The 22,815-nt window shown below is 35.2% G+C and overlaps 1 protein-coding gene across 10 annotated transcripts in view; it reads left to right on the top strand.

Moving 5' to 3' along the window:
• Positions 1-22,815, top strand: part of VRK2 (VRK serine/threonine kinase 2) — a 96,999-nt gene that overhangs the window by 28,235 nt on the left and 45,949 nt on the right. For all 10 annotated transcript variants that reach the window (XM_019942816.3, XM_019942814.3, XM_019942818.3 and 7 more), the window contains 5 exons: positions 12,474-12,523; positions 13,198-13,267; positions 14,874-14,961; positions 16,584-16,689; positions 17,891-17,983. In XM_019942816.3, coding sequence (XP_019798375.2) covers positions 12,474-12,523; positions 13,198-13,267; positions 14,874-14,961; positions 16,584-16,689; positions 17,891-17,983 — 407 coding nt within the window. The remainder of the gene's footprint in view (positions 1-12,473; positions 12,524-13,197; positions 13,268-14,873; positions 14,962-16,583; positions 16,690-17,890; positions 17,984-22,815) is intronic.

Here is a 22,815-nt window from a genome sequence, read left to right as displayed (position 1 = left end):
ATAAGGATCCTCATTGTCTTTTATGTATCTTTTAAAATTAATTTTTATTGGAGTAGAGTTGCTTTACAATGTTGCATTAGTTTCTGCTGAACAGCAAAATGAATCAGCTATACGTATACATATATCCCCTCTTTTCTGGATTTCCTTCACATTTAGGTCACCACAGAGCATTGAGTAGAGTTCCCTGTGCTATACAGTAGGTTCTCATTAGTTATCTATTTTACACATAGTATCAATAGTGTATATATGTCAATCCCAGTCTCCCAGTTCCTTCCACACCCTCCCTTTCCCCCTTGGTATCCATACATTTGTTCTAGATTCCAAATATATGCATTAATATACGATATTTTTCTCTTTCTGACTTACTTCACTCTGTGTGATAATCTCTAGGTCCATCCACCTCATTACAAATAACTCAATTTCGTTCCTTTTTATGGCTGAGTAATATTCCATTGTATATATGTGCCACATCTTCTTTATTCATTTATCTGTCGATGGACACTTAGGTTGCTTCCATGTCCTGTTTATTGTAAATAGTGCTGCAGTGAACATTGGAGTGCATGTGTCTTTTTGAATTATGGTTTTCACTGGATATATGCCCAGTAGTGGGATTGCTGGGTCATGTCTCCTGTTACAGTTTTTGGTTTAAAGTATATTTTGTCTGAGATAAGTGTAGCTTCCCCTACTTTCTTTTGGTTTCCATTTACATAGGACATCTTTTTCCATCCCTTCACTTTCAATCTTGTGTGTCTTTGAAGCAGAAACCAACCTCTTTTAGATGTCATATAGTTGGGTCTTATTCTTTTTCTCCATTTAACCACCCTGTCTTTTGGCAAATTTAGTTTATTTACATTTAAAGTAATTGTTGATAGGTGTGAACATACTGTTGCCATTTTGGTAATTGTTTTCTGGTTGATTTGTAGTTCCTTTGTTCCTTTCTTTTTCTCTTGCTCTCCTCCTTTATGATTTGATGATTTTTTCATAATGATGTGCATTGATTTCTTTATCACTTGTTTATCTAAAGTTTTTGGGGAATTACCGTAAAGCTTACATGAAGCATCTTATGCTTGTAACAGGCTGTTTTAAGCTGATAACTTAACTTTGAGTAACAAAAAACTCTACATTTTTATGCCCCCCCCACACATTTTATGTTTTTGTTGTCAAAATTTACATGTTTTTGTCCCATCTATTCATTAACAAATTATAATATAGTTTTTTCTAATACTTTTGTTTTTTAACCTTTATACTAGAGTTGTAAATGGTTTACCCACTACAATATTAGCATATTCTGAATTTAACTATATTTGCCAGCTAGTTTTATACTTTTATATATTTTCATTTTAATAATTGGCATCCTTTTGTTTCAGCTTAAGGACTCCCTTCTTAGCTAGTTTCTGAATCTCTTTCAGAGGGAGTTGCTGGGTTTGTGGCTGTATATTCGGTGGAGGGAAGTGCAGGAGCCTACTATGTCACCACTTTGGGTACTCCTCAGTTTTCTTAAAATGAAAATTTTAATGATATAAATTTCTTTCTAGATGCTACTTTCATTCATTAAATTATTCATCAAAATTTTAAAGAATGCCCACTAGGCCTTATAATAGGTGCTTGGGATACATCTAAATAAAACAAACTATTCTGTGTTTGTGAGGCTTACATTCTATCAGAGAAAAACAAGCAGTAAATTTGCACTTTAACTACATCCTAACTAGATTCAATATAATATTCTCAATATTATATAGTCCTGTGTATTTTCTAATTTTCATTGTGATTTCTTCTTTGGCCTAGGGACCAGGGATTATGGTCACAGAATGTAGCCTTAATAATCCTTGTTCTTTGATATTTGATGAAACCTGCTTTCTCAGTAAAAATATGGGCAGTTAAAACAATGTTTTATGTTGGGCTAAAAAGAAAATATATTCTTCTGTTGTTTTTTATGTGGCCTTTAGATAAGCACTGTTAATTCTATTGTTTTAATTTGTTTTTGCTTATATATTATGGAATTGTATTAAAATCTTCCATGATCTTTTTCACTGTCAGTTTTTTTTCTTGGAATTCTGCTTGTTTTGCACATATATTATGAAGGCACATTATCAGGTGCTTTCAAGTTCATAATTTTTGTCTTTCTGTTGAATCGTTCCTTTTATGATTAGGGTGGACTAACTCTATGTCTAATAATTCTTCTTTCCTGAGACTTACATACTTTTGAAAATATATATTCCAGCTTTCTTTCAGCTAATTTTGGCTAATTAGTTTATTTTTTATCTTTTTATTTTGTTTCTCTGCAACACTAGGTTTTAGTATACATTTTTTTTTTTAACAACCTTACAGTTTCTGTCCTTAGAGGGTGAGCTTAGTCTATTCAAATTTATTATGATTACTTGCATCTTTTTTCAAATCAAAGATGTTATTGATTATAGCATGCATCATTATTTTGTATATGTATGTTAAGTATCCATTACATGCTTAAAAATTCATAATTATCCTTCTCTTGAATTTTTTTTTTTTTTGTGTTTATGTAAGACCTGCTTTATATGTAATACCTAATACTGCTCATTTAAACTATGACACGATACCTTTAAAATAATCTTACATATGGAACACAGTTGTTGCAGTCTGTGTAAGTCTTTGGTTGCCAGTGTCAGAAATTCAAATGAATTTAAGCAAAAGGGGGATTTATTAACTCTTGTAAGTGAGAAGTACAGGGCTTTTCTGGCTTTAGGTATGGGTAGCTTTAGGGCTTATGCAATGTCACTAGGACTCTTTCTCTCTCCCTGCCTTAACCCTACTTTCCTCAGTTCTGGATTTTATTATCAGGCTTTATTTTCCATTTACCGAAGGAAAGTGATCACTGCTATTTCTAGGATTTTGGTGTCCTTAAAGCTTATGGTCTATCTTGTGTTATGCAGCATTTTAATGTCAAATGCTAGGGAAGACTTTTATACCTAGTTGGGGCACTTTGCTTTTTCTGAACTGGTTATGGTGGCCTGTGGGCTTGTACATTCCAAAGTGCTATGCTTGGTCATGTGCTCAACTCTGGAATGTAAGGGAGGATACACTGTGATAGGCACCCCTACTAGGTCTGCATGGATAGTGGGAGGTTTGGTTCCTCAAAGGAACAACCAGATGAGGTTACCAATGAATAGAAAAGAGATGCTAGAAAGGCAAATATCATGTAAATGTACAATGCATTCCTTATCAGGTCATCAGACTTCTCATCAGAAATTTAAATGAGGATGTGAGACTACTATACTTTCAACACTATCACTGTCTATGATTGATCTTTCTTCTCAACTTCTAATGGATCAGTCAGCTGTAACCTACCAGACTAGATCCCTTTCCCTCCATGGTCAAGTCCTATCAGCTTCACTTTCTGAAATTTCTGGAATCTGCTCATTCTTTTAATCTGCCATTGATACTCTAATCCAATCTATAGTTCTCTCTTTAATTTATCAATATTAAATCCTTACTAATCTATCTTATATCTACTCTGGTTCCCTTTCAGTCTTTTCTCCACATTGCAGTGTAGTGATCTGTTCAAGATGTAAATCTCATTATGTGTTTCCTGTTCCTCAACTATACCTCAAACTTTTATTTATTTATTCATTTTTTTTTCCTTTTTTTTTTTTTTTCTTTTGCGGTACGCGGGCCTCTCACTGTTGTGGCCTCTCCCGTTGCAGAGCACAGGCTCCGGACGCGCAGGCTCAGCGGCCATGGCTCACGGACCCAGCCGCTCCGTGGCACGTGGGATTCTCCCAGACCGGGTCACGAACCCGTGTCCCCCTGCATCGGCAGGTGGACTCCCAACCACTGCGCCACCAGGGAAGCCCTACCTCAAACTTTTAAAATCTTTCATGGAGAGAAATTCTTAGATGGATTTGCATCTGGCCCTTCATCACCTCTTCAGCTATTTTTGCACAAGCATTCCCTTTTGTATAATTAAATTGTACTTTCTCATCATACTGTCCACCTCTCCTTTTAACACTTGTGATAATTACAGTTTTACATCCCATATGAGTATTTGATGAATGTCTGAATTCTCCACTAGACTATGAAGGCAGATACCTTGTCTTGGTCTGTTTTCTGTCTTTTAATTTCACTACCTAGAATGTGAAGGATTCTATTTATTTATAGTAGGAAATAAATATTTATTTAATTAATTAACTGATCGATTGCTGTAAAGAGACCTCCATGGTCACTAGGACAATTTATTTGTTCAAAATCCAGCTCCAAGAGCTTTCTGGTCAATTGATTTTGGATTTAGGCCCTCTAATATAATCTGACTTGGAAGTTTATAGAGAATATTGTGTAGCTATCAAATGACAAGTGTGGGGATGTTTCAAGTATCTGTCAACACATTCATGTAAAATCATATGAAAGGAAGATTCAGACTATAAAGCGGTAAAGATACACTGATTGAAATCAGCAAGGAGTAGAACATTGGACTGGTTGGATATCTTTTTTCCCCACTTGCAACATAATAAGTTACTTATCTAATTGAAACCCTCATTTTCCTTTTGTGCTTTTCTGTTTCTTACATTTTGTTGGGTTTAAAGATGTATTTGCTGTTTTGGATACTTGCTTTGAGAAAAGAAGCAGGGAGTTTCTACTGCATTCTACCTCAGGAAGCAAAGACCATTGCCTAGAGTCAATATTGTACTGAGTAGACCAGGGTTAGGGCAGGACTGTTTCTCTCCAGCCTTGGGTACCATAATGGTAAAAATAGTTTGCCATGGGGTGGGAGGACAGGCTCTTCTCATCCTTTCTTCTATACTAGGACTGGACCCCTTCTTCTTTTTATACTTTCTTTAGTTTTCTCCTTCTTAGGTATGGGTAATCTACTCCCCCTGCGGTTCCCTTGGGACAGCTGCGTGGGTGAAAATGAAATGACTATATGAATAAAGAGGAAAAGAAAAATTTAATTAATATAAATAAGTTAGTTTCTTTTTTACTGTAAAGAGGTCTGGGTTCACAGTTTATATCTAATACCAACCAAAATTGAAGTATCAGTAATTTCTTTGACTAATAGCATTGCTAACATCAAAGTTTTTGGAGATTGCTTAAGAAAATTGTGCATGAGTTGGCTTAGCTGTGAAGTAGAATTTATATAGTTTAGTAAATTTATAACATACTTTTTACATCTATTAAGTGAATTAATAGAGAAAAGACAAGTTGATAGCGTTAGGAGCAAAGGAAAAATGTTAGGAGTAGTAATGAGAGGACATAGCATTTTGGTAAATATACTGAAAATATACCTGAAGAATTTGATCATAATCTAACTGACAGTTTTCAATACTAGTTTGACCTTTTTTCCCTTCACTTTCCTTTTTTAAAAAAAAAATTTTTTTATTGGAGTGTAGTTGCCTGACAATGTTGTGTTAGTTTCTGCTGTACAGTGAAGTGAATCAGCTATATGTATACATATATCCCCTCTTTTTTGGATTTCCTTCCCATTTTGGTTACCACAGAGCACTGAGTAGAATTCCCTGTGCTATATAGCAGGTTCTCATTAGTTATCTGTTTTATACCCAGTAGTGTATATATGTCAATTACAATCTTCCAGTTCATCCCACCTCCCCCTTTCCCCCTTGGTGACCATACATTTATTCTCTTGCTCTGTCTCTCTATTTCTGCTTTGCAAATAGGTTCATCTGTACCATTTTTCTAGATTCCACACATATGCATTAATATATATTTGTTTTTCCCTTTCTGACTTACTTCACTCTGTATGACAGTCTCTAGGTCCATCCACGTCTCTACAAATGGCCCAGTTTTGTTCCTTTTTATGGCTGATAGTCCACTGTTTATATCTTCTGTATCCATTTATCTGTCGATCGGCATTTAGGATGCTTCCATGTCCTGGCTATTGTAAATAGTGCTGCAGTGAACATTGGAGTGCATGTGTCTTTTTGAATTATGGTTTTCTCTGAGTATATGCCCAGTCGTAGGATTGCTGGGTCATCTGGTAGTTCTGTCTTTAGTTTTTTAAGGAACCTCCATACTGTTCTCCATAGTGGCTGTGTCTATTTACATTCCCACCAACAGTGCAAGAGAGTTCCCTTTTCTCCAGACCCTTTCCAGCATTTATTGTTTGTAGATTTTTTGATGATGGCCATTCTTGTGAGGTGATACCTCATTGTAGTTTTGATTTGTATTTCTCTAATAATTAGTGATGTTGAGCATCTTTTCATGTGTTTGTTGGCCATCTGTATGTTTTCTTTGGAGAAATGTCTATTTAGGTCTTTCACCCATTTTTTGATTGGGTTTTTTGTTTTTTTGATATTGAACTGCATGAGCTGTTTGTATATTTTGGAGATAAATCCCTTCTCAATTGCTTCGTTTGCAAATATTTTCTCCCACTGTGAGGGTTGTCTTTTCATCTTGTTTATGGTTTCCTTTGCTGTGCAAAAGCTTTTAAGTTTCATTAGGTCCCATTTGTTTATTTTTGTTTTTATTTTCATTGCTCTAGGAGGTTGGTCAAAAAAGATCTTGTTGTGATTTGTCATAGAGTGTTCTTATGTTTACCTCTAAGAGTTTTATAGTGTCCATTCTTTCATTTAGGTCTCTAATCCATTTTGAGTTTATTTTTGCGTATTGTGTTGATTTCATTCTTTTACAGGTAGCTGTCCAGTTTTCCCAGCATCACTTATTGAAGAGACTCTCTTTTCTCCATTGTATATCCTTGTCTCCTTTGTCATAGATTAGTAGAACATAGGTGCATGGGTTTATCTTCAGGCTTTCTATTCTGTTCCATTGATCTGTATTTCTTTCTTTGTGCCAGTACTATACTGTCTTGATTACTGTAGCTTTGTAGTATAGTTTGAAGTCAGGGAGTCTGATTACTCCAGCTCCGTTTTTCTTTCTCAAGATTGCTTTGGCTATTTGGGGTCTTCTGTGTTTCCATAGAAGTTGTACAATTTTTTTGTTTTAATTCTGTGAAAAATGCCATTGGTAATTTGATAGGGATTGCATTGAATCTGTAGATTGCCTTGGGTAGTATAGTCATTTTCACAATATTGATTCTTCCAATCCAAGAACATGGTATATCTCTCCATTTGTTTATGTCATCTTTGATTTCTTTCATCAGTGTCTTATAGTTTTCTGAGTACAGGTCTTTTACCACCTTATGTAGGTTTATACATAGGTATTTTATTCTTTTTGTTGCTGTGGTAAATGGGAGTGTTTCCTTAATTTCTCTTTCTGATCTTCCATTGTTAGTGTACAGGAAGGAATGCAAGAGATTTTTGTGTATTAATTTTGTATTCTGCCACTTTACCACCAAATTAATTGATTAGCTTTAGTAGTTTTCTGGTGGTATCTTTAGGATTTTCTATGTATAGTATCATGTCATCTGCAAACAGTGACAGTTTTACTTCTTCTTTTCCAATTTGTATTCCTTTTATTTCTTTTTCTTCTCTGATCGCCATGGCTAGGACTTCCAAAACTATGTTGAATAATAGTGGCGAGAGTGGACATCCTTGTCTTGTTCCTGATTGTAGAGGAAATGCTTTCAGTTTTTCACCATTGAGAATGATGTTTGCTGTGGGTTTGTCATATATGGCCTTTATTATGTTGAGGTAGGTTCCCTCTCTGCCCACTTTCTGGAGAGTTTTTATCATAAATGGGTGTTGACTTCTGTTGAAAGCTTTTTCTGCATCTATTGAGATGATCATATAGTTTTCTTTAATTCGTTAATATGGTGTATCACGTTGATTAATTTGTGTATATTGAAGAATCCTTGCATCTCTGGGATAAATCCCACTTGATCATGGTGTGTGATCCTTTTAATGTGTTGTTGGATTCTGTTTGCTAGTATTTTTTTGAGGATTTTTGTGTCCATGTTCATCAGTGATATTGGTCTGTAATTTTACTTTTTTGTGATATCTTTGTCTGGTTTTGGTATCAGGGTGATGGTGGCCTTGTTAAATGAGCATGGGAGTGTTCCTTCCTCTGCAATTTTTTGGAAGAGTTTGAGAAGGATGGGTGTTAGCTCTTCTCTAAATGTTTGATAGAATTCACATGTGAAGCCATCTGGTCCTGGACTTCTGTTTGTTGGAAGATTTTTTATTGCAGTTTCAATTTCATTACTTGTGATTGGTCTGCTTATATTTTCTATTTCTTCCTGGTTCAGTCTTATAAGTTTGTACCTTTCTAAGAATTTGTCCATTTCTTCCAGGTTGTCCATTTTATTGGCATAGAGTTGCTTGTAGTAGTCTCTTAGGATGCTTTGTATTTCTGCGGTGTCAGTTGTAATTTCTCCTTTTTCATTTCTAACTTCATTGATTTGAGTCCTCTCCCTTTTTTACTTGATGAGTCTCGCTAAAGGTTTACCAATTTTGTTTATCTTCTCAAAGAAACAGCTTTTATTTTCATTGATTTATGCTATTGTTTTCTTCATTTCTATTTCATTTATTTCTGCTCTGATCTTTATGATTTCTTTCCTCTACTAACTTTGAGTTTTGTTTGTTCTTCTTTCTCTAGTTGCTTAGGTATAAGGTTAGGTTGTTTATTTGAGATTTTTCTTGTTTCTTGAGGTAGGAATGTATTGTTATAAACTTCCCTCTTAGAACTGCTTTTGCTGCATCCCATAGGTTTTGGGTTGTCGTGTTTTCATTGCCCTTTATTTCTATGTATTTTTTGGTTTCCTCTTCGATGTCTTCAGTGATCTTTTGGTTATTTCGCAGTGTATTGTCTAGCCTCCATGTGGTTGTGTTTTTTCTAGTTTTTTTTCCTGTAATTGATTTCTAATCTCATAGCGTTGTAGCATTGTGGTTGGAAAAGATGCTCCGTATGATTTAAATTTTCTTAAATTTACTGAGGCTTGATTTGTGACCCAAGAAGTGATCTGTCCTGGAGAGTGTTCCATGTGTGCTTGAGAAGAAAGTGTATTCTGCTGCTTTCGGGTGGAATGTCCTATAAATATCAATTATGTCTATCTGATCTATTGTGTCAATTAAAGCTTTGTTTCCCTATTAGCTTTCTGTCTGGATGATCTGTCCATTGGTATAAATGGGGTGTTAAAGTTCCCCACTATTAATGTGTTACTGTCGATTTCCCCTTTTATGGCTGTTAGCATTTTCCTATGTATTGAGGAGCCCCTATGTTGGGTGCATAAATATTTACAATTACTATAGCTTCTTCTTGGATTGATCCCTGGATCATTGTGTAGTGTCCTTCCTTGTCTCTTGTAACAGTCTTTATTTTAAAGTCTAATTCATCTGATATGAGTATTGCTACTCTAGCTTTCTTTTGATTTCTTTTTGCATGGAATATCTTTTTCCATCCCCTCACTTTCAGTCTGTATGTGTCCCTAGGTCTGAAGTGGGTCTCTTGTAGATAGCATATATGTGGGTCTTGTTTTTGTATCCATTCAGCCAGCCTGTGTCTTTTGGTTGGAGCATTTAATCCATTTACATTTAAGGTAGTCATTGATATGTATGTTCCTATTACCATTTTCTTAATTGTTTTGCATTTGTTTTTGTAGGTCTTTTTCTTCTCTTGTGTTTCCTGCCTGGAGAAGTTCCTTTAGCATTTGCTGTAAAGCTAGTTTGGTGGTGCTGAATTCTCCTAGCTTTTGCTTAACTGTAAAGCTTTTGATTTCTCCATCAGCCTGAATGAGATCCTTGCTGGGTAGAGTAATCTTGGTTGTAGGTGTTTCCCTTTTAGCACTTTAAATATATCCTGCCCCTCCCTCCTGGCCTCCAGAGTTTCTGCTGATAAATCAGCTGATAACCTTATGGGGATTCCCTTGTATGTTCTTTGTTGCTTTTCCCTTGCTGCTTTTAATATTTTTTCTTTGAATTTAATTTTTGTTAGTTTGAATGATAGGTATCGTGGCATGTTTCTCCTTGGGTTCATCCTGTATGGAACTCTCTGTGCTTCCTGACTTGGGTGGCTATTTCCTTTCGCATATTAGGGAAGTTTTCGAGGATAATCTCTCCAAATAGTTTCTCAGACCCTTTCTCTTTCTCTTCTTCTTCTGGGACACCTATCATTTGAATGTTGGTGTGTTTAATGTTGTCTGCAAGGTCTCTTAGACAGTCCTCATTTCTTTTCATTCTTTTATCTTTATTCTGCTCCTTAGCAAATATTTCCATCATTCTATCATCCAGCTCACTTATCTGTTCTTCTGCCTCAGTTATTCTGCTATTGGTTCCTTCTAGTGTAGTTTTCACTTGAGTTATTGTGTTGTTCATCTCTGTTTGTTCTTTAGTTCTTCTAGGTCCTTGTTAAACATTTCTTGTATTTTCTCGATCCGTGCCTCCATTCTATTTCCCAGATTTTGGATCATCTTTACTATCATTACTCTGAATTCTTTTTTAGGGAGCTTGCCTATTTCCTCTTCATTTATTTTGTCTTATAGGTTTTTACCTTGCTCCTTCATCTGTAACATATTTTTTTGTCATCTCATTTTTTTGGATGAGTATGGCTGTGTTCCTGTCTTGCTGGTTGTTTGGCCTGAGATGTCCAGCACTGGAGTTTGCAGGCAGTTGGGTGGTGCCAGGTCTTGGTGCCGAGATGAGGAACTCTGGGAGAGCTCACACTGATTAATATTCCCTGGGGCCTGAAGTTCTCTGTTAGTCCAGCAGCTTGAACTTGGCACTCCCATCACAAGAGCTCAGGCCCGACCCCTGGCCTGGTCATACAGGGGCACCTCCCATCCCCTTAGGTGTCAGTACTAGCGCCCAGTAGTTGCTCTGTGAGAATTGTTCTGATGCATACTTGTGTACTTGTGAGGAGATGCGAACCGCACGTTCTTCTACTCCGTCATCTTGACTCCGTTTCCCCTGGGTCATCCTGGGGAAGACGGATTGAAGCCAGGAGAAAGCTAGAGCATAGGAGACCTGTCAGAGGCTTGTTCGATGAAATCGGGTAAAGGATGGCGACATTCTGTACCTGGGCTTTACCCATGGTGGGGCAGTGGGCACCTTGGGCAGCCAAGGTGCGCTTCCACCTCTCACTGTTGATTATCCTTCCTGTAAGCACCTGGACATTTCTGCAAAATCGGCTCCTCAGACCAGCCAGATAGCTTCCATCAGCTCTTTCAAAGCTGGAGGAGGAACAGGTTGTGCAGGCTTTGGGTTCAGCTTGGCTAGTCTATCCCAAAAGGAATAGCATGTGTTTTGGGGAACACAAAGGGATGCTTTTCTCTTTCATAGTTATGACACTATGGTTATAAGGGACTTCATGTGTCTTCTACAATAGCAAAGAGAGGAACACACTATTTTCTTTCATTTCCAATATGCTAATTGGTACAAACTGCTCTCAAAGGTATCTGCATGCCAAACCGAGAGATTCTATCTGCATATTCCACTGAAGATTAAGTAGCCTGTTACAGATCCTTATTTCTTTGATGGTTGTTGAGCTGCACCCCACTGGCCTACAAGGCCTCTACTTGCCCAGCTTCAAGACTGGAGATAGAGCTCGGAGTTAGTGACAGAGACATTAGTGTTTGATGGATGGGGGAGCATACATGTCTGAATCAAGGTCCTGGAGCAACACCCCACAGTTTGTGGTGGACAGTGGACAGGACGTTGTGGCTGACTTTGCTGGGGGGATGGAGGGAATCCTTTCAGTTTCCTTTAAACATCATCCTGACAAACACTTAACACAGTGCCTTGCCTATTCTAGCTTCTTGATAAATAAATATTGGTTAGTTGAATGAATAAAGGAATAAATGAATGAAGAGTAAATAGTTGAATGACAACATTCTAGACCTTCACAATATGAATAAATATACATGTCAACTTCTCTTATCAAGATTTGAATACAAAGTAATCTTTTAATAATTTAGATAATGTAGATGAGATGATTGATTTGATTTAAGAATTTGAAGAGTGGAATTTTCTTAAGTTGGATTACTGTATCTAAAATGCAAATGGTAAGTAATAAAATGAAGTAAGATAACTTGAAATTGAAATGAGCTTATGTTATGAGATACATACTCTTTAATTTAGGAATAGTTGATTGCTAGGCTCAGGAGATGATTTTTTAAAGACTTTATTCTCTTTCTAACTTGATTTATTTTAGAATTTTGCCAAGTAGAAGTTGTTTTGAACTTTCTACTTAACGTGAATCAGTGTTCACTTCTGAATTATCATAGATTTTAATTTAGCAAAATTCAATCAATGGATTATAGTATATATCATTTATTGGGTTTAATGCTATATATCCAGCAAATAGGTTCCCCTACATTTGGATCTATGTGATTGATATAATCTATTGGTTTCCATGTTTGAATATTTGAGTATGGTTTATGGTAAAGAGTGTGGGCTGTGGTGTCACACTTGAGTTTCAATCCCCAATCTGCTGCTACTTAGTGAACAAATTATTCAACTTGTTAAACCTTAGAAGCATCTTGTATAAAATGGAGGTGATACCTACCATAAGAGGTTCTTAGTCCAGTGTCTGGGATATAGTAGGCATTCAGTAATTGGGAACAACTATTGTTTTCCTCATTCTCTTTTGTTCTGCAGCTTTCCCCGTAAATAACCCAGATAAAGATGCAAGACATGTAATAAAAGTGGTAAGTATTGCTCTTTAATTTGTGTTTCACATATATTTGACATTTTAATTTTCTGCTTTATTCATTTCATTTTTGTAAAAATGTTTCTCACCTTTAGTTTTCATAATTTTAATTAACAATACATCTAATATTGTATATTTTCACATTATTAAAATGTAAAGACTGGAGAATTTTGTTCTTCTGCATTGACATTTATCATCCTTGTATCTTATCTAGCTCTCTATCTTCTGCCTTTCTTTTCCTCTCTGCTCTAGATGATAAAGTCCTTAAAGGCAGGAATGAGGTTTTATTTTTGTTTGTATCCCCTGTGGCTAGTACTATGAACAAAATATTGTAGACACTCAGTAAAGATTCATGTATGAATGAACCAGGGTAGTTTGCAGTGTATCCACCCTGTTATACATGTTAGTACACATTGAGTGTCTGTGTACGTGTACAGTTCTTAGTGTTTTTAGTAAGTTCTTTCCATAAGAAGACTACTTTCTCATGTCTAAGACTGTAGAGATAGCATTACAAAATGTTAAAAATGAGGTTCTTTGTTTATTTAGTGCTTTTCTGAGATTTTTGTGATTCAAGTACTATTATATATTACATATGTATACTCATTTTCACAGTTGAAATACCAATTCCATCTTTAAAATTTTTTTCTAATAAAGTTAACTTTTCTTTTATAGGAATATCAAGAAAATGGCCCATTATTTTCAGAACTTAAATTTTATCAAAGAGCGGCCAAAAGAGACTGTAGTAAGTAAAATTAGCAAAGTAAGCTACTTCCATATATATGTTTGCTAAAGTAGCTGTTAATATTTTTGTCTTTTTCTGGCCTTATGGAAAATTCTTTTCAATTAGGAATTTTTATTGTAAAATGATAGTTAACTGTTATATAAAAACAAGACAGATGGTATACAAATCTTGATATTATATACATAATTGGTTATATATTTCAAGTAAAAGTTATTTCTTTTACTTTACATAAAATGCTGGATTGTTGACCTAAGCTACCAAGAGTTCTCTAGGTATAAAAGATAGTAAAATGAAATTGTTTCTTTCACAAAAAACCATTTGGATAAAAAGGATATAAGGAAAAGACAATAAAATGGGCAGTAGATTATAAAGAAAAGGAATGACCATAGAATAGATTCGGGCATAGTGTATGGAAATGATTAAACATTAAGATGATTTAGAAAATAAGTTAAAAATGTTAAATATTTGTATGTTGAGTAATTAATTGGAGCTGGATATCAGATGTAAGAACTACCAGTTAGAGGATTGGAATATGAAATAAATATGAGCAGAGCTAAGAAGAAAAAAAGCATGTTATAAATACTGTATGATATAGATGGACTAGTAAAGCTTAAAGGAAATTGATATGAGTATAATTAAGGTCCTTTACATTATGTTTAGGAAAGAGAATGATGAGTGTAACCTCAATAATTAACTTTGTTTTCTTTAACAACCTTCTGAGCATTAAGACTATAGTCGTTACTAACTGCTTAAACTATGTCAGAGTGACAAACAGAATCCATTAGACTTCATCGCTTATCAGTAGAGCTGTCTTAAACATTAAGCATATATGGTAGAAAAATGAAAAATTAAATAAGCTGCCTGATTAAGTGGATTTGATTTTTTTAAACAAAATTTAATCAAAACAGTTTCAGTGCAACAGTTTCAGAGTAAGATGATTTTTCTGCCCAACTTTTATTTATTTATTTTGACTACTGTTGCTTTAGACTTTTAGTAATATTGAAGAAAAAGCTTTCTACTGATCCTTTGGTGGTTAACATATTTTATATTCAAAAATGTAACAAACATGAAAGGGAATTAATTTTTTAATGAATAGAAACATTTGTGTAAATGATATCAATGCATTTTATGACTATGCTATTTTTGTTTCTGTTTTTTATTGCATATTTTATTTTTTATATTAAAAAAAGTTTTTTGGAGTATAGTGGATTTACAATGTTGTGTTAGTTTCTGCTATACAGCAAAGTGAATCATATATACATATATATATTATATATATATATATATATATATCTACTCTTTTTTAGATTCTTTTCCCATATAGGTCATTACAGAGTCTTGAGTAGAGTGACTATGACTATTTTTGTTTTGGTTATAACTGATTTAAAATTTTAAAATGTTAGAAATCCGTGTATGCTTTTATGTTAATTATAGTGATAAATAGAATTTGCAACTATTAGCTAGATACATTTGATTTTTAAAAAATGTTTTTAGGAAGGTCTAATTTCTATTTAAGTTAGCTAAATAAGTTTAAGCATCTACGCAAAAGTAAGAAATACCTTTCTAAAAAAGTATACCTTTTTTCCTGTGAAATTTGTCTTTGCAGTCAAAAAATGGATAGAACTCAAACAGCTTGATTATTTAGGAATTCCTCAGTTTTATGGATCTGGTATTGCTGAATTCAAGGGAAAAAGGTAAAATGGAATTATTATAATCAAATATTGTCCTGTAACTGTTTCTCATGTGGTCTATTAGTTATTTGTTGCTATATAACTAATGACCTAAAATGTGGTGGCTTATAATGACAAACTAATATTACCTTAGTTTCTGTGGGTCAGTTATCTATGTATAAATGGCTTCCCTAGATGGTTCTTGCTCAGGCCTTCTCATGAGGATATAGTCAGATGTCTTTTGGGCTGTAGTCTTCTCAAGGCTCGACTGGCAAAAGTTCTGCTTTCAAAATCACTCATGTGGCTATTGGCAGGCCTAAGAGGATCAGCTTTTAAATTCTCTCACGTGATTGTTGGCAGGCCTCACTTCCTCACCATGTAGGTCTCTCCAAAGGGTGCCTGAGTGTCACAAAGGCATGGCAGCTGGCTTGCAGTAATTGAAAGAGAGAGAGAAGGAGAAAGAGCACACACAAGAGCATGCATCCAAAACGAAAGTCACAGTCCTTTTATAACCTAATTGTAGACGTGATAGCCCATCATTTCTATTGTGTTCTCTTTGCTAGAAGCAAGTCATTAAGTCTACCCCATAGTCAAGAGAGGAGATCTAATTAAGCACAACCAGGCACAACCAAAAATTTGAGAGGCACAACCAAAAATTTGTAGAAATGTTTTTAAACTCACCAAACATGGCTAGTCATCACATATAAATAATTAATAGTAGTGATTTTAAAGAAATGTCATTTGTTAGGTACCCATTTTGTTCTTTCAGTAGCCTTTTAAGATAGGTGATAATATTTCTTTTCCTAGGTGAGAAGATAGGCTGAGGTCAGTGCTTTGCCTAAATGGTCTTTAAATGCTATAAATTTTTTAAAAAAATGAACAAACAGTAATCTTGAAACAAAGTAAAGGGCTACCTATAGGGGAGTGAATGGCTGAGTAAACCATGGTACATCTATATCATGTAATACTATGCAGCCCATTAAAGGAATCAATTAAAGCTCTACCAGTTGATTTGGAAGGATTTCAATGAGATATTATTGAAAAAAGTATGATGCAGAAAAGTTCATATAATTAGATTGCATTTTTGTCAAAAAAATACAAAAATTCCTATGTGTATTTGTGTGTGTGTATACATAGATAGATATAGAATTGGGGCAGATATGAAGGGAAGAAAAGGGGCGGGGAGAGGTCCCAAACAGAAAAGAAAAAGAAGACATACATTTAGGAAAACACATGTTTATAAATGTATAGAGAAAGTAAATATGATTTTATAAGGTCAAGAAACAAATATAAATAAAATCTTCTGTATGGAAAAATAATTGCTCAAGGCCATATGGCAAGAAGGTGATGGAGTCAAAATGAATTAAGTTCAAGACTAATTTAGAAAGACTTCTCTTTTCATGTTCTAAGACAGTGTGAGTGGTTCGGCACAGAATGCTCTTCTACTCAAAAACTAACTGCAAAGTAAATACTTAGTATGTTTCTGCAAAAGAATGGCAATATAACGTACATTCGTTCTCTAATGGTTCAGATTGCATCATTCTTTATTGTTAAGTTGGGGGTATTTTTCCATTGTTTCAAATTCATAAATAGACAGTTTCAGCATTGCTATTTTAACATCTCCTTTTGACTTCTCCTTCTTATAGTTACAGATTTATGGTAATGGAAAGACTGGGAATAGATTTGCAGAAGATCTCAGACCAGAATGGTACTTTTAAAAAGTCAACTGTCCTGCAGCTAGGTATCCGAATGGTAAGAAAGAATGACTTATTTCCCATGCTCCATTTTCAGATTATTTACTTGTTACAACATACAAATTGTTGCCCTTTGTGGAATTATCAGAGAATGAAGGATTATTGCCCTAGAAATGTCAGTTATTGAGCATAGATACTATTTTGGTGAAATTGATAACAGTGGGCTCTGTAAGTGACAGAATGTGCTGTGTTTGGCACTACAAACTCAATTAGGCTTGGTTCTACAGTCTGATTTTTTTTTTTTCTCACAGCTTTGTTTTACATATCAGAACAAGCTTGCATTTCTATAAGAATAACCTCTCTTTTGTCAGTTATATTTATAACAATGCAAAGTATGGCAAAATATATTATTTTCCATACTACACATGTGGTGGTAAGGGGGTGCTATAACGTTTTTATTATGAGTTTGGGATGGTGGCAGTAATTAGTGTGGCAATGAATAATATATACTTTGCCAAATAAAAAGCAATGAAATCTTAATAGCACCCATGCACACATTTTGTTTATACCACGTATTCGTCTTATCTTGTTTGTGTTTGGTTTGCCTAAGCTCCATTTTATTTTTTCCACTTTAGATAGAATGCAACTACTCATGCCAGGTTGGGATATGGCAAACAGAACTCATTAATTTTCCCATCCATCCTCTAGCCAGCCAACAAATGTTTATTGAGCATTAGGCATAGGTAACATGTAAGTCTCAAGGGTTTCAAAGATGAAGCATAGGTGTTTTCTGTTACTCTACAGAGGGAGAATGCCTTTCTCTGTGATCCTGGACGTGGGCTTTTGTTCTGGGAGCCCCAAAAACTTATTTATAATTATTGCTTGGGCGAGGGATTGTGGAGTGGGCGTCATGATTATTTCACTTCAGGTCTCTGATTTTATCATAATTTTCCTCTTTGCACAGTGTGATTTGGGCACCGTGCTGTCAGGAGCATAGGCATTGTTGAGTCTTGGCTTCCTCTCCATCAGAGGTGCATTTAAAACACTTGATATTTGAGGATCCTTTTATTCACCTTTCTCCCAGGATGAGCGACCAGCACATGTGATAATTTTAGAATAGATAAATGCATAATTGTGAAATACATCATTTTGTCATTGTTAATGTGAAAAAAATACATGTTATTCTCTATTCACAATGTTCAGGTTGATCTGGAGTTCTAAATAGACATCAGTATAACCTTATATATTTCTTTTCACAGTTGGATGTACTGGAATATATACATGAAAATGAATATGTTCATGCTGATATAAAAGCAGCGAATCTACTTTTGGGTTACAGAAATCCACATCAGGTAAATACAGTATTAAGCTTTTGCCTTCAGTAAGGATCTTCAAAGTGCCATACTGAGACCTTCAATAAACAAACTCCTAACAGGCAAAAGTTTGCAAATGAGGACTTAACATGATGAGTGTTGTAATTTATCCTATCTTGCTTATCTAATTTAATGCACTAACCTGATAAATGATTAGGATGAAGAAGCTGAGACTGGGGGCGGGGGGTAAATAATTTATTAATGGACATATAGTGGCTGAGCAGGGATTTGAACTTCTGAGCAAATATAAGCAAAAACCATCAAAATGCAATGAGAGAAGGGATGGATTTATGCAGAGAAAAAAAAAAAGGCTGTCACCTTAGTTCTTCTTCCACGTATAAACAATGAAGTTTTAAACAGAGCAGCATTGCCGATACAACTTTTTGTGATGATGGAAATATCCTGTATGTTACTGTCCAGTATGGGAGCCATTAGCCACACGTGGCTGTTAAGCACTGGCAATGTGGGTAGTACAATACCAAATGCTGGTGAAGATGTGGAGCAACAGGAACTCTCATTCATTGCTGGTGCTATGGCCACTGTGGAAGACAGTTTGACAGTTTCTTACAAAACTGAACATACTCTAACATATGATCTGGCAGTTAAATTCCTTGGTATTTACCCAGAGGAGTGGAAAACTTATATCCACAGAAGTACCTACACACAGATGTTTATAGCAGATTTATTCATAGTTGCCAAAACTTGAATAAAGATGTCCTTTAATAGTTAAATAAACTGTGGTTCATCTGGACAATGCAATAGTACTCTACATTAAAAAGAAATGAGCACAGGCTTCCCTGGTGGTGCAGTGGTTGAGGGTCCGCCTGCCGATGCAGGGGACACGGGATCGTGCCCCGGTTCGGGAAGATCCCACATGCCGCGGAGCGGCTGGGCCCGTGACCCATGGCTGCTGAGCCTGCGCGTCCGGAGCCTGTGCTCCGCGACGGGAGAGGCCGCAACAGTGAGAGGCCCACATACCGCAAAAGAAAAAAAAAAAAAAAGCCATAGAATATTTAACACCACAAGTGGACCCTAACGTAAACTGTAGACTTTTGGTGATAATGACGTATCGGTGTAGGTTCATCCGTTGTAACAGATGTAATACCGTGGTGTGGGATGTTGATAGTGTGCGAGGCTATATTTGGGAGGAGGGGAGAGTGGTATATGAGAACTTACTGTACCTTCCACTCAGTTTTACCTAAATTGCTCTACATTTAGTAAAATTGAATTTGAAACTGCTCTAAAAAATAGTCTTAAATAATGAGACTAGTGTGACCGAAGAACTGAATTTTAAATTTAACTTGATTCTAATTAACAATTTTTTTCATCTTGATTTCTTCCCCAGCTTTATTGAGGTTTAGTTGACAAAAATTGCATATGTTTAGGTTGTACAACATGATTTATTTAAGGTATACAAAGTGATGATTTATTATACTATATATTGTGAAGTGATTAATCAAGTTAACACATTGATCACATAGTTACCTTCTGTTTTGTTTTGTGGTGAGAACACTTAAGACCTACTCTTAGCAAATTTGAAGTTTACAGCATTATTAACTATAGTCACCATGTTGGGCATTAGATCCCCAGAACTTACTCATCTTCTAACTAAAAGTTTGTACCCTTTGACCAGCATCTCCCCATTTCTTCCACACCCCAGCCCCTGGTACCACTGTTCTATACTCTGATTTATAAGTTTCACTTTTGTATATGCCACATATAACAGATCATACAGCATTTGTCTTTCAGTGTGTCTTGGTTTATTTCACTCAGCATAATATCCTCTAGCATAGTGTCCTCTAGGTTCACCCATGTTGTTGCAAGTGGCATATTTCTTTCTTTTTTATGACTCAATAATACTCCATGGCATATATATACCACATTTTCTTTATCCATTTATCCATCAGCAGACACTAAGGTCATTTATGTATCTTGGCTGTTTTTAATAATGCTGCAGTAACATGGGAATACAGATATCTCTTCAAGATAATGATTTCTTTTCCTTTAGATATATACCCAGAAGTGGATTGCTGGATCATATGGTAGTTCAATTTTTAATGTTTTTTTTTTTTTTTTGAGGAACCTCCATACAGTTTTCCATAATGACTGTACCAATTTACATTCCCACCAACAGTGTACAAGGGCTCCCTTTTCTCCCATACCCTCAACAGCACTTGTTATCTCTGATAGCCATTCTAACAGACATGAGGTGTTTTGTCTCATTGTGGTTTTAATTTTTCATTTCCCTGATGATTAATAATGTTGAGCACTTTTTCATATACTAGTTGGCCATTTGTATGTCTTCTTTGGAAAAGTGTCTCTTTAGGTTCTTTGCCCATTTTTGAATTGGATTATTTTGTCTTGTGAGTGAGTTATATGAGTTCTTATGTATTTTAGTTATTAACCCCTTATCAGATATGTGGTCTGCAAGTATTTTCTCCTGTCCCATAGGTTGCCTTTTCATTCTGTTGATGGTTTCCTTGGTTGTGCAGAATCATTTTAGTTTGATGTAGTCCTACTTGTTTATTTTTGTTTTTGTTACCTATGCTTTTGGTTTCAATTGCAAAAAATCATTGCCAAGGCCGGTTCTCAAGGATTAGAAGAATTAACATTATTAAAATGTCTGTACTACCCAAAGCAATCAATGGATTCAATGGAATTCCTACCAAAATTCCAATGGCATTTTTCACAGAAATAAAAAACCAATCCTAAAATGTGTATGGAACCACAAAAGACCCTGAATAGCCAAAGCAATCTTGAGAAAGAACAAAGCTGGAGGCATTACACATCCTGAATCAAACTATATTACAATGCTATAGTAATCAAAGCAGTATGCTATTGGCATAAAAACAGACATAGCCCAATGGAACAGAATAGAGAGCCATGCATATACGATCAACTAATTTTTGACAGGGGTGCCAAGAACATTCGATGGGGCAAAGATAGTTCATCAATAAATGGTGGTGGGAAAATGGGGTATACGCATGCAAAAGAATGAAATTGGACTCTTATACCATACACAAAAATAAACTCAAAATGGATTAAAGACTTAAACGTAAGACCTGAAACCATACAACTAGAAGAAACCTAGGAAAAAAGCTTAATTTGGGGCTTCCCTGGTGGCGCAGTGGTTGAGAATCTGCCTGCCAATGCAGGGGACATGGGGTTCGAGCCCTGGTCTGGGAGGATCCCACATGCCGCGGAGCAACTAGGCCCATGAGCCACAACTACTGAGCCTGCGCATCTGGAGCCTGTGCTCTGCAACAAGAGAGGCCGCGGTAGTGAGAGGCCCACGCACCGTGATGAAGAGTGGCCCCCGCTTGCCACAACTAGAGAAAGCCCTCGCACAGAAACGAAGACCCAACACAGCAAAAATAAATTAATTAATTAATAAACTCCTACCCCCAATATCTTCTTTAAAAAAAAAAACTTAATTTTAATTGGTTTACATTTACAAAACCACATGTGGCTAGTAGCCACTGTATCAACAGAGATTTAAAGAGTTAAAAAATTGAGTCTATAAATAATTAGAAAACATTTAGCTGAATATTTAACTGAACTGTACATGAGGAAAGAAATTTCTAAATAAAAATACCCCCAAAATCGTAGAAAATATTGTGAAATTTCAAATTTTAAGATATCTGTATATTAAAAAAATTGAAAAATGAAAGGCAAGTGAAAATCTGGGAAGGATATTTATGACAAATATTTTAGGATATATAGCAAGCTTTAAGAAAATTAATAAGAAAAACACCAAGTAATTTCTTAAAATAATGATTTAAAAGAATGAGCAGAAAAGAAATACGACTACCTGAGAAATAAATGAAAAAAAGTTCACCATCACTAAAAACTAAGAGATATGCAGATCAAAACAGTGAGGCAACATTTTAAAAGAACTTATCAAATAGGAAAAGTCTAAAATAATAATCTGATGATATTGAGGCTGATGAGGGTGCAGACACTTGTAGAATGCCAGTGGGAATGTAAATTAAATGGGAGTAGTAGAAGAAATTAAGTTAATGGAAGGGCAATTTGGAAATATATATTAAAAGCCTTTAAAAGTCTGCATACTTTTTTAAGATTAGGTTTATTGAAGTATAATTTACAAACAGTAAAGTTCATCCTTTTAAATGTATAGTTTGATGTGTTTTGACACATGTATATCATATAACCACTACTATAATCAAGACAGAGCATTTCTATCATCCTCAGAAATTCTGTCAGTCAGTCCCCTTTTCTCACCCTGAGGAAATGATTTCTGCCCCTATTTTTTTTTTTTCATTTTTAGGGATGTCATATAAATGGAATTACAGCTTTTTACTCTTTGTGTCTGGCTTCCTTTACTTAGCATAATATTTCTGAGATTTATCCATGCTGTAGTTCATTAGTAGTTCATTCCTCTTTAATGACAGGTAGTAGTCCATTGGAAACTACTGCAGTTTCTTTATCTGTTTACCTCTGGATAGATATTTGTGTTGTTTCCAGTTTTTGAGCATTATGAATGAAGATGTATAAACATTCATGTACAGGTTTTTGTATAGGTATATATTTTAACTTCTTCCGGGTAAATAGCTAGGAGTGGAATTTCCAGATTGTGTGGAAGTGTATGTTTAACTTTAAAAGAAACAGCCACACTGTTTTCCAGAGTGATTGTACCATTATACCTTCCCACCAGCAACTTGGAAAATTCCAGTTTTCTCATATCTTGCCACCACTTGGTTTCATTAGTTTTAAACATTTAAGCCATTATAGTAAATGTGTGGTTATATCCAGCAGTAGGTTTTTTAAAAGTTATTGTTTTATTTATCCCA

This window comes from Tursiops truncatus, chromosome 14 (assembly GCF_011762595.2).
Source record: "Tursiops truncatus isolate mTurTru1 chromosome 14, mTurTru1.mat.Y, whole genome shotgun sequence".
Classification (NCBI taxonomy): Eukaryota; Metazoa; Chordata; class Mammalia; order Artiodactyla; family Delphinidae; genus Tursiops; species Tursiops truncatus.
Note: the sequence above shows the minus strand (reverse complement) of the source record. Positions and strands in the feature narration are given on the sequence as shown.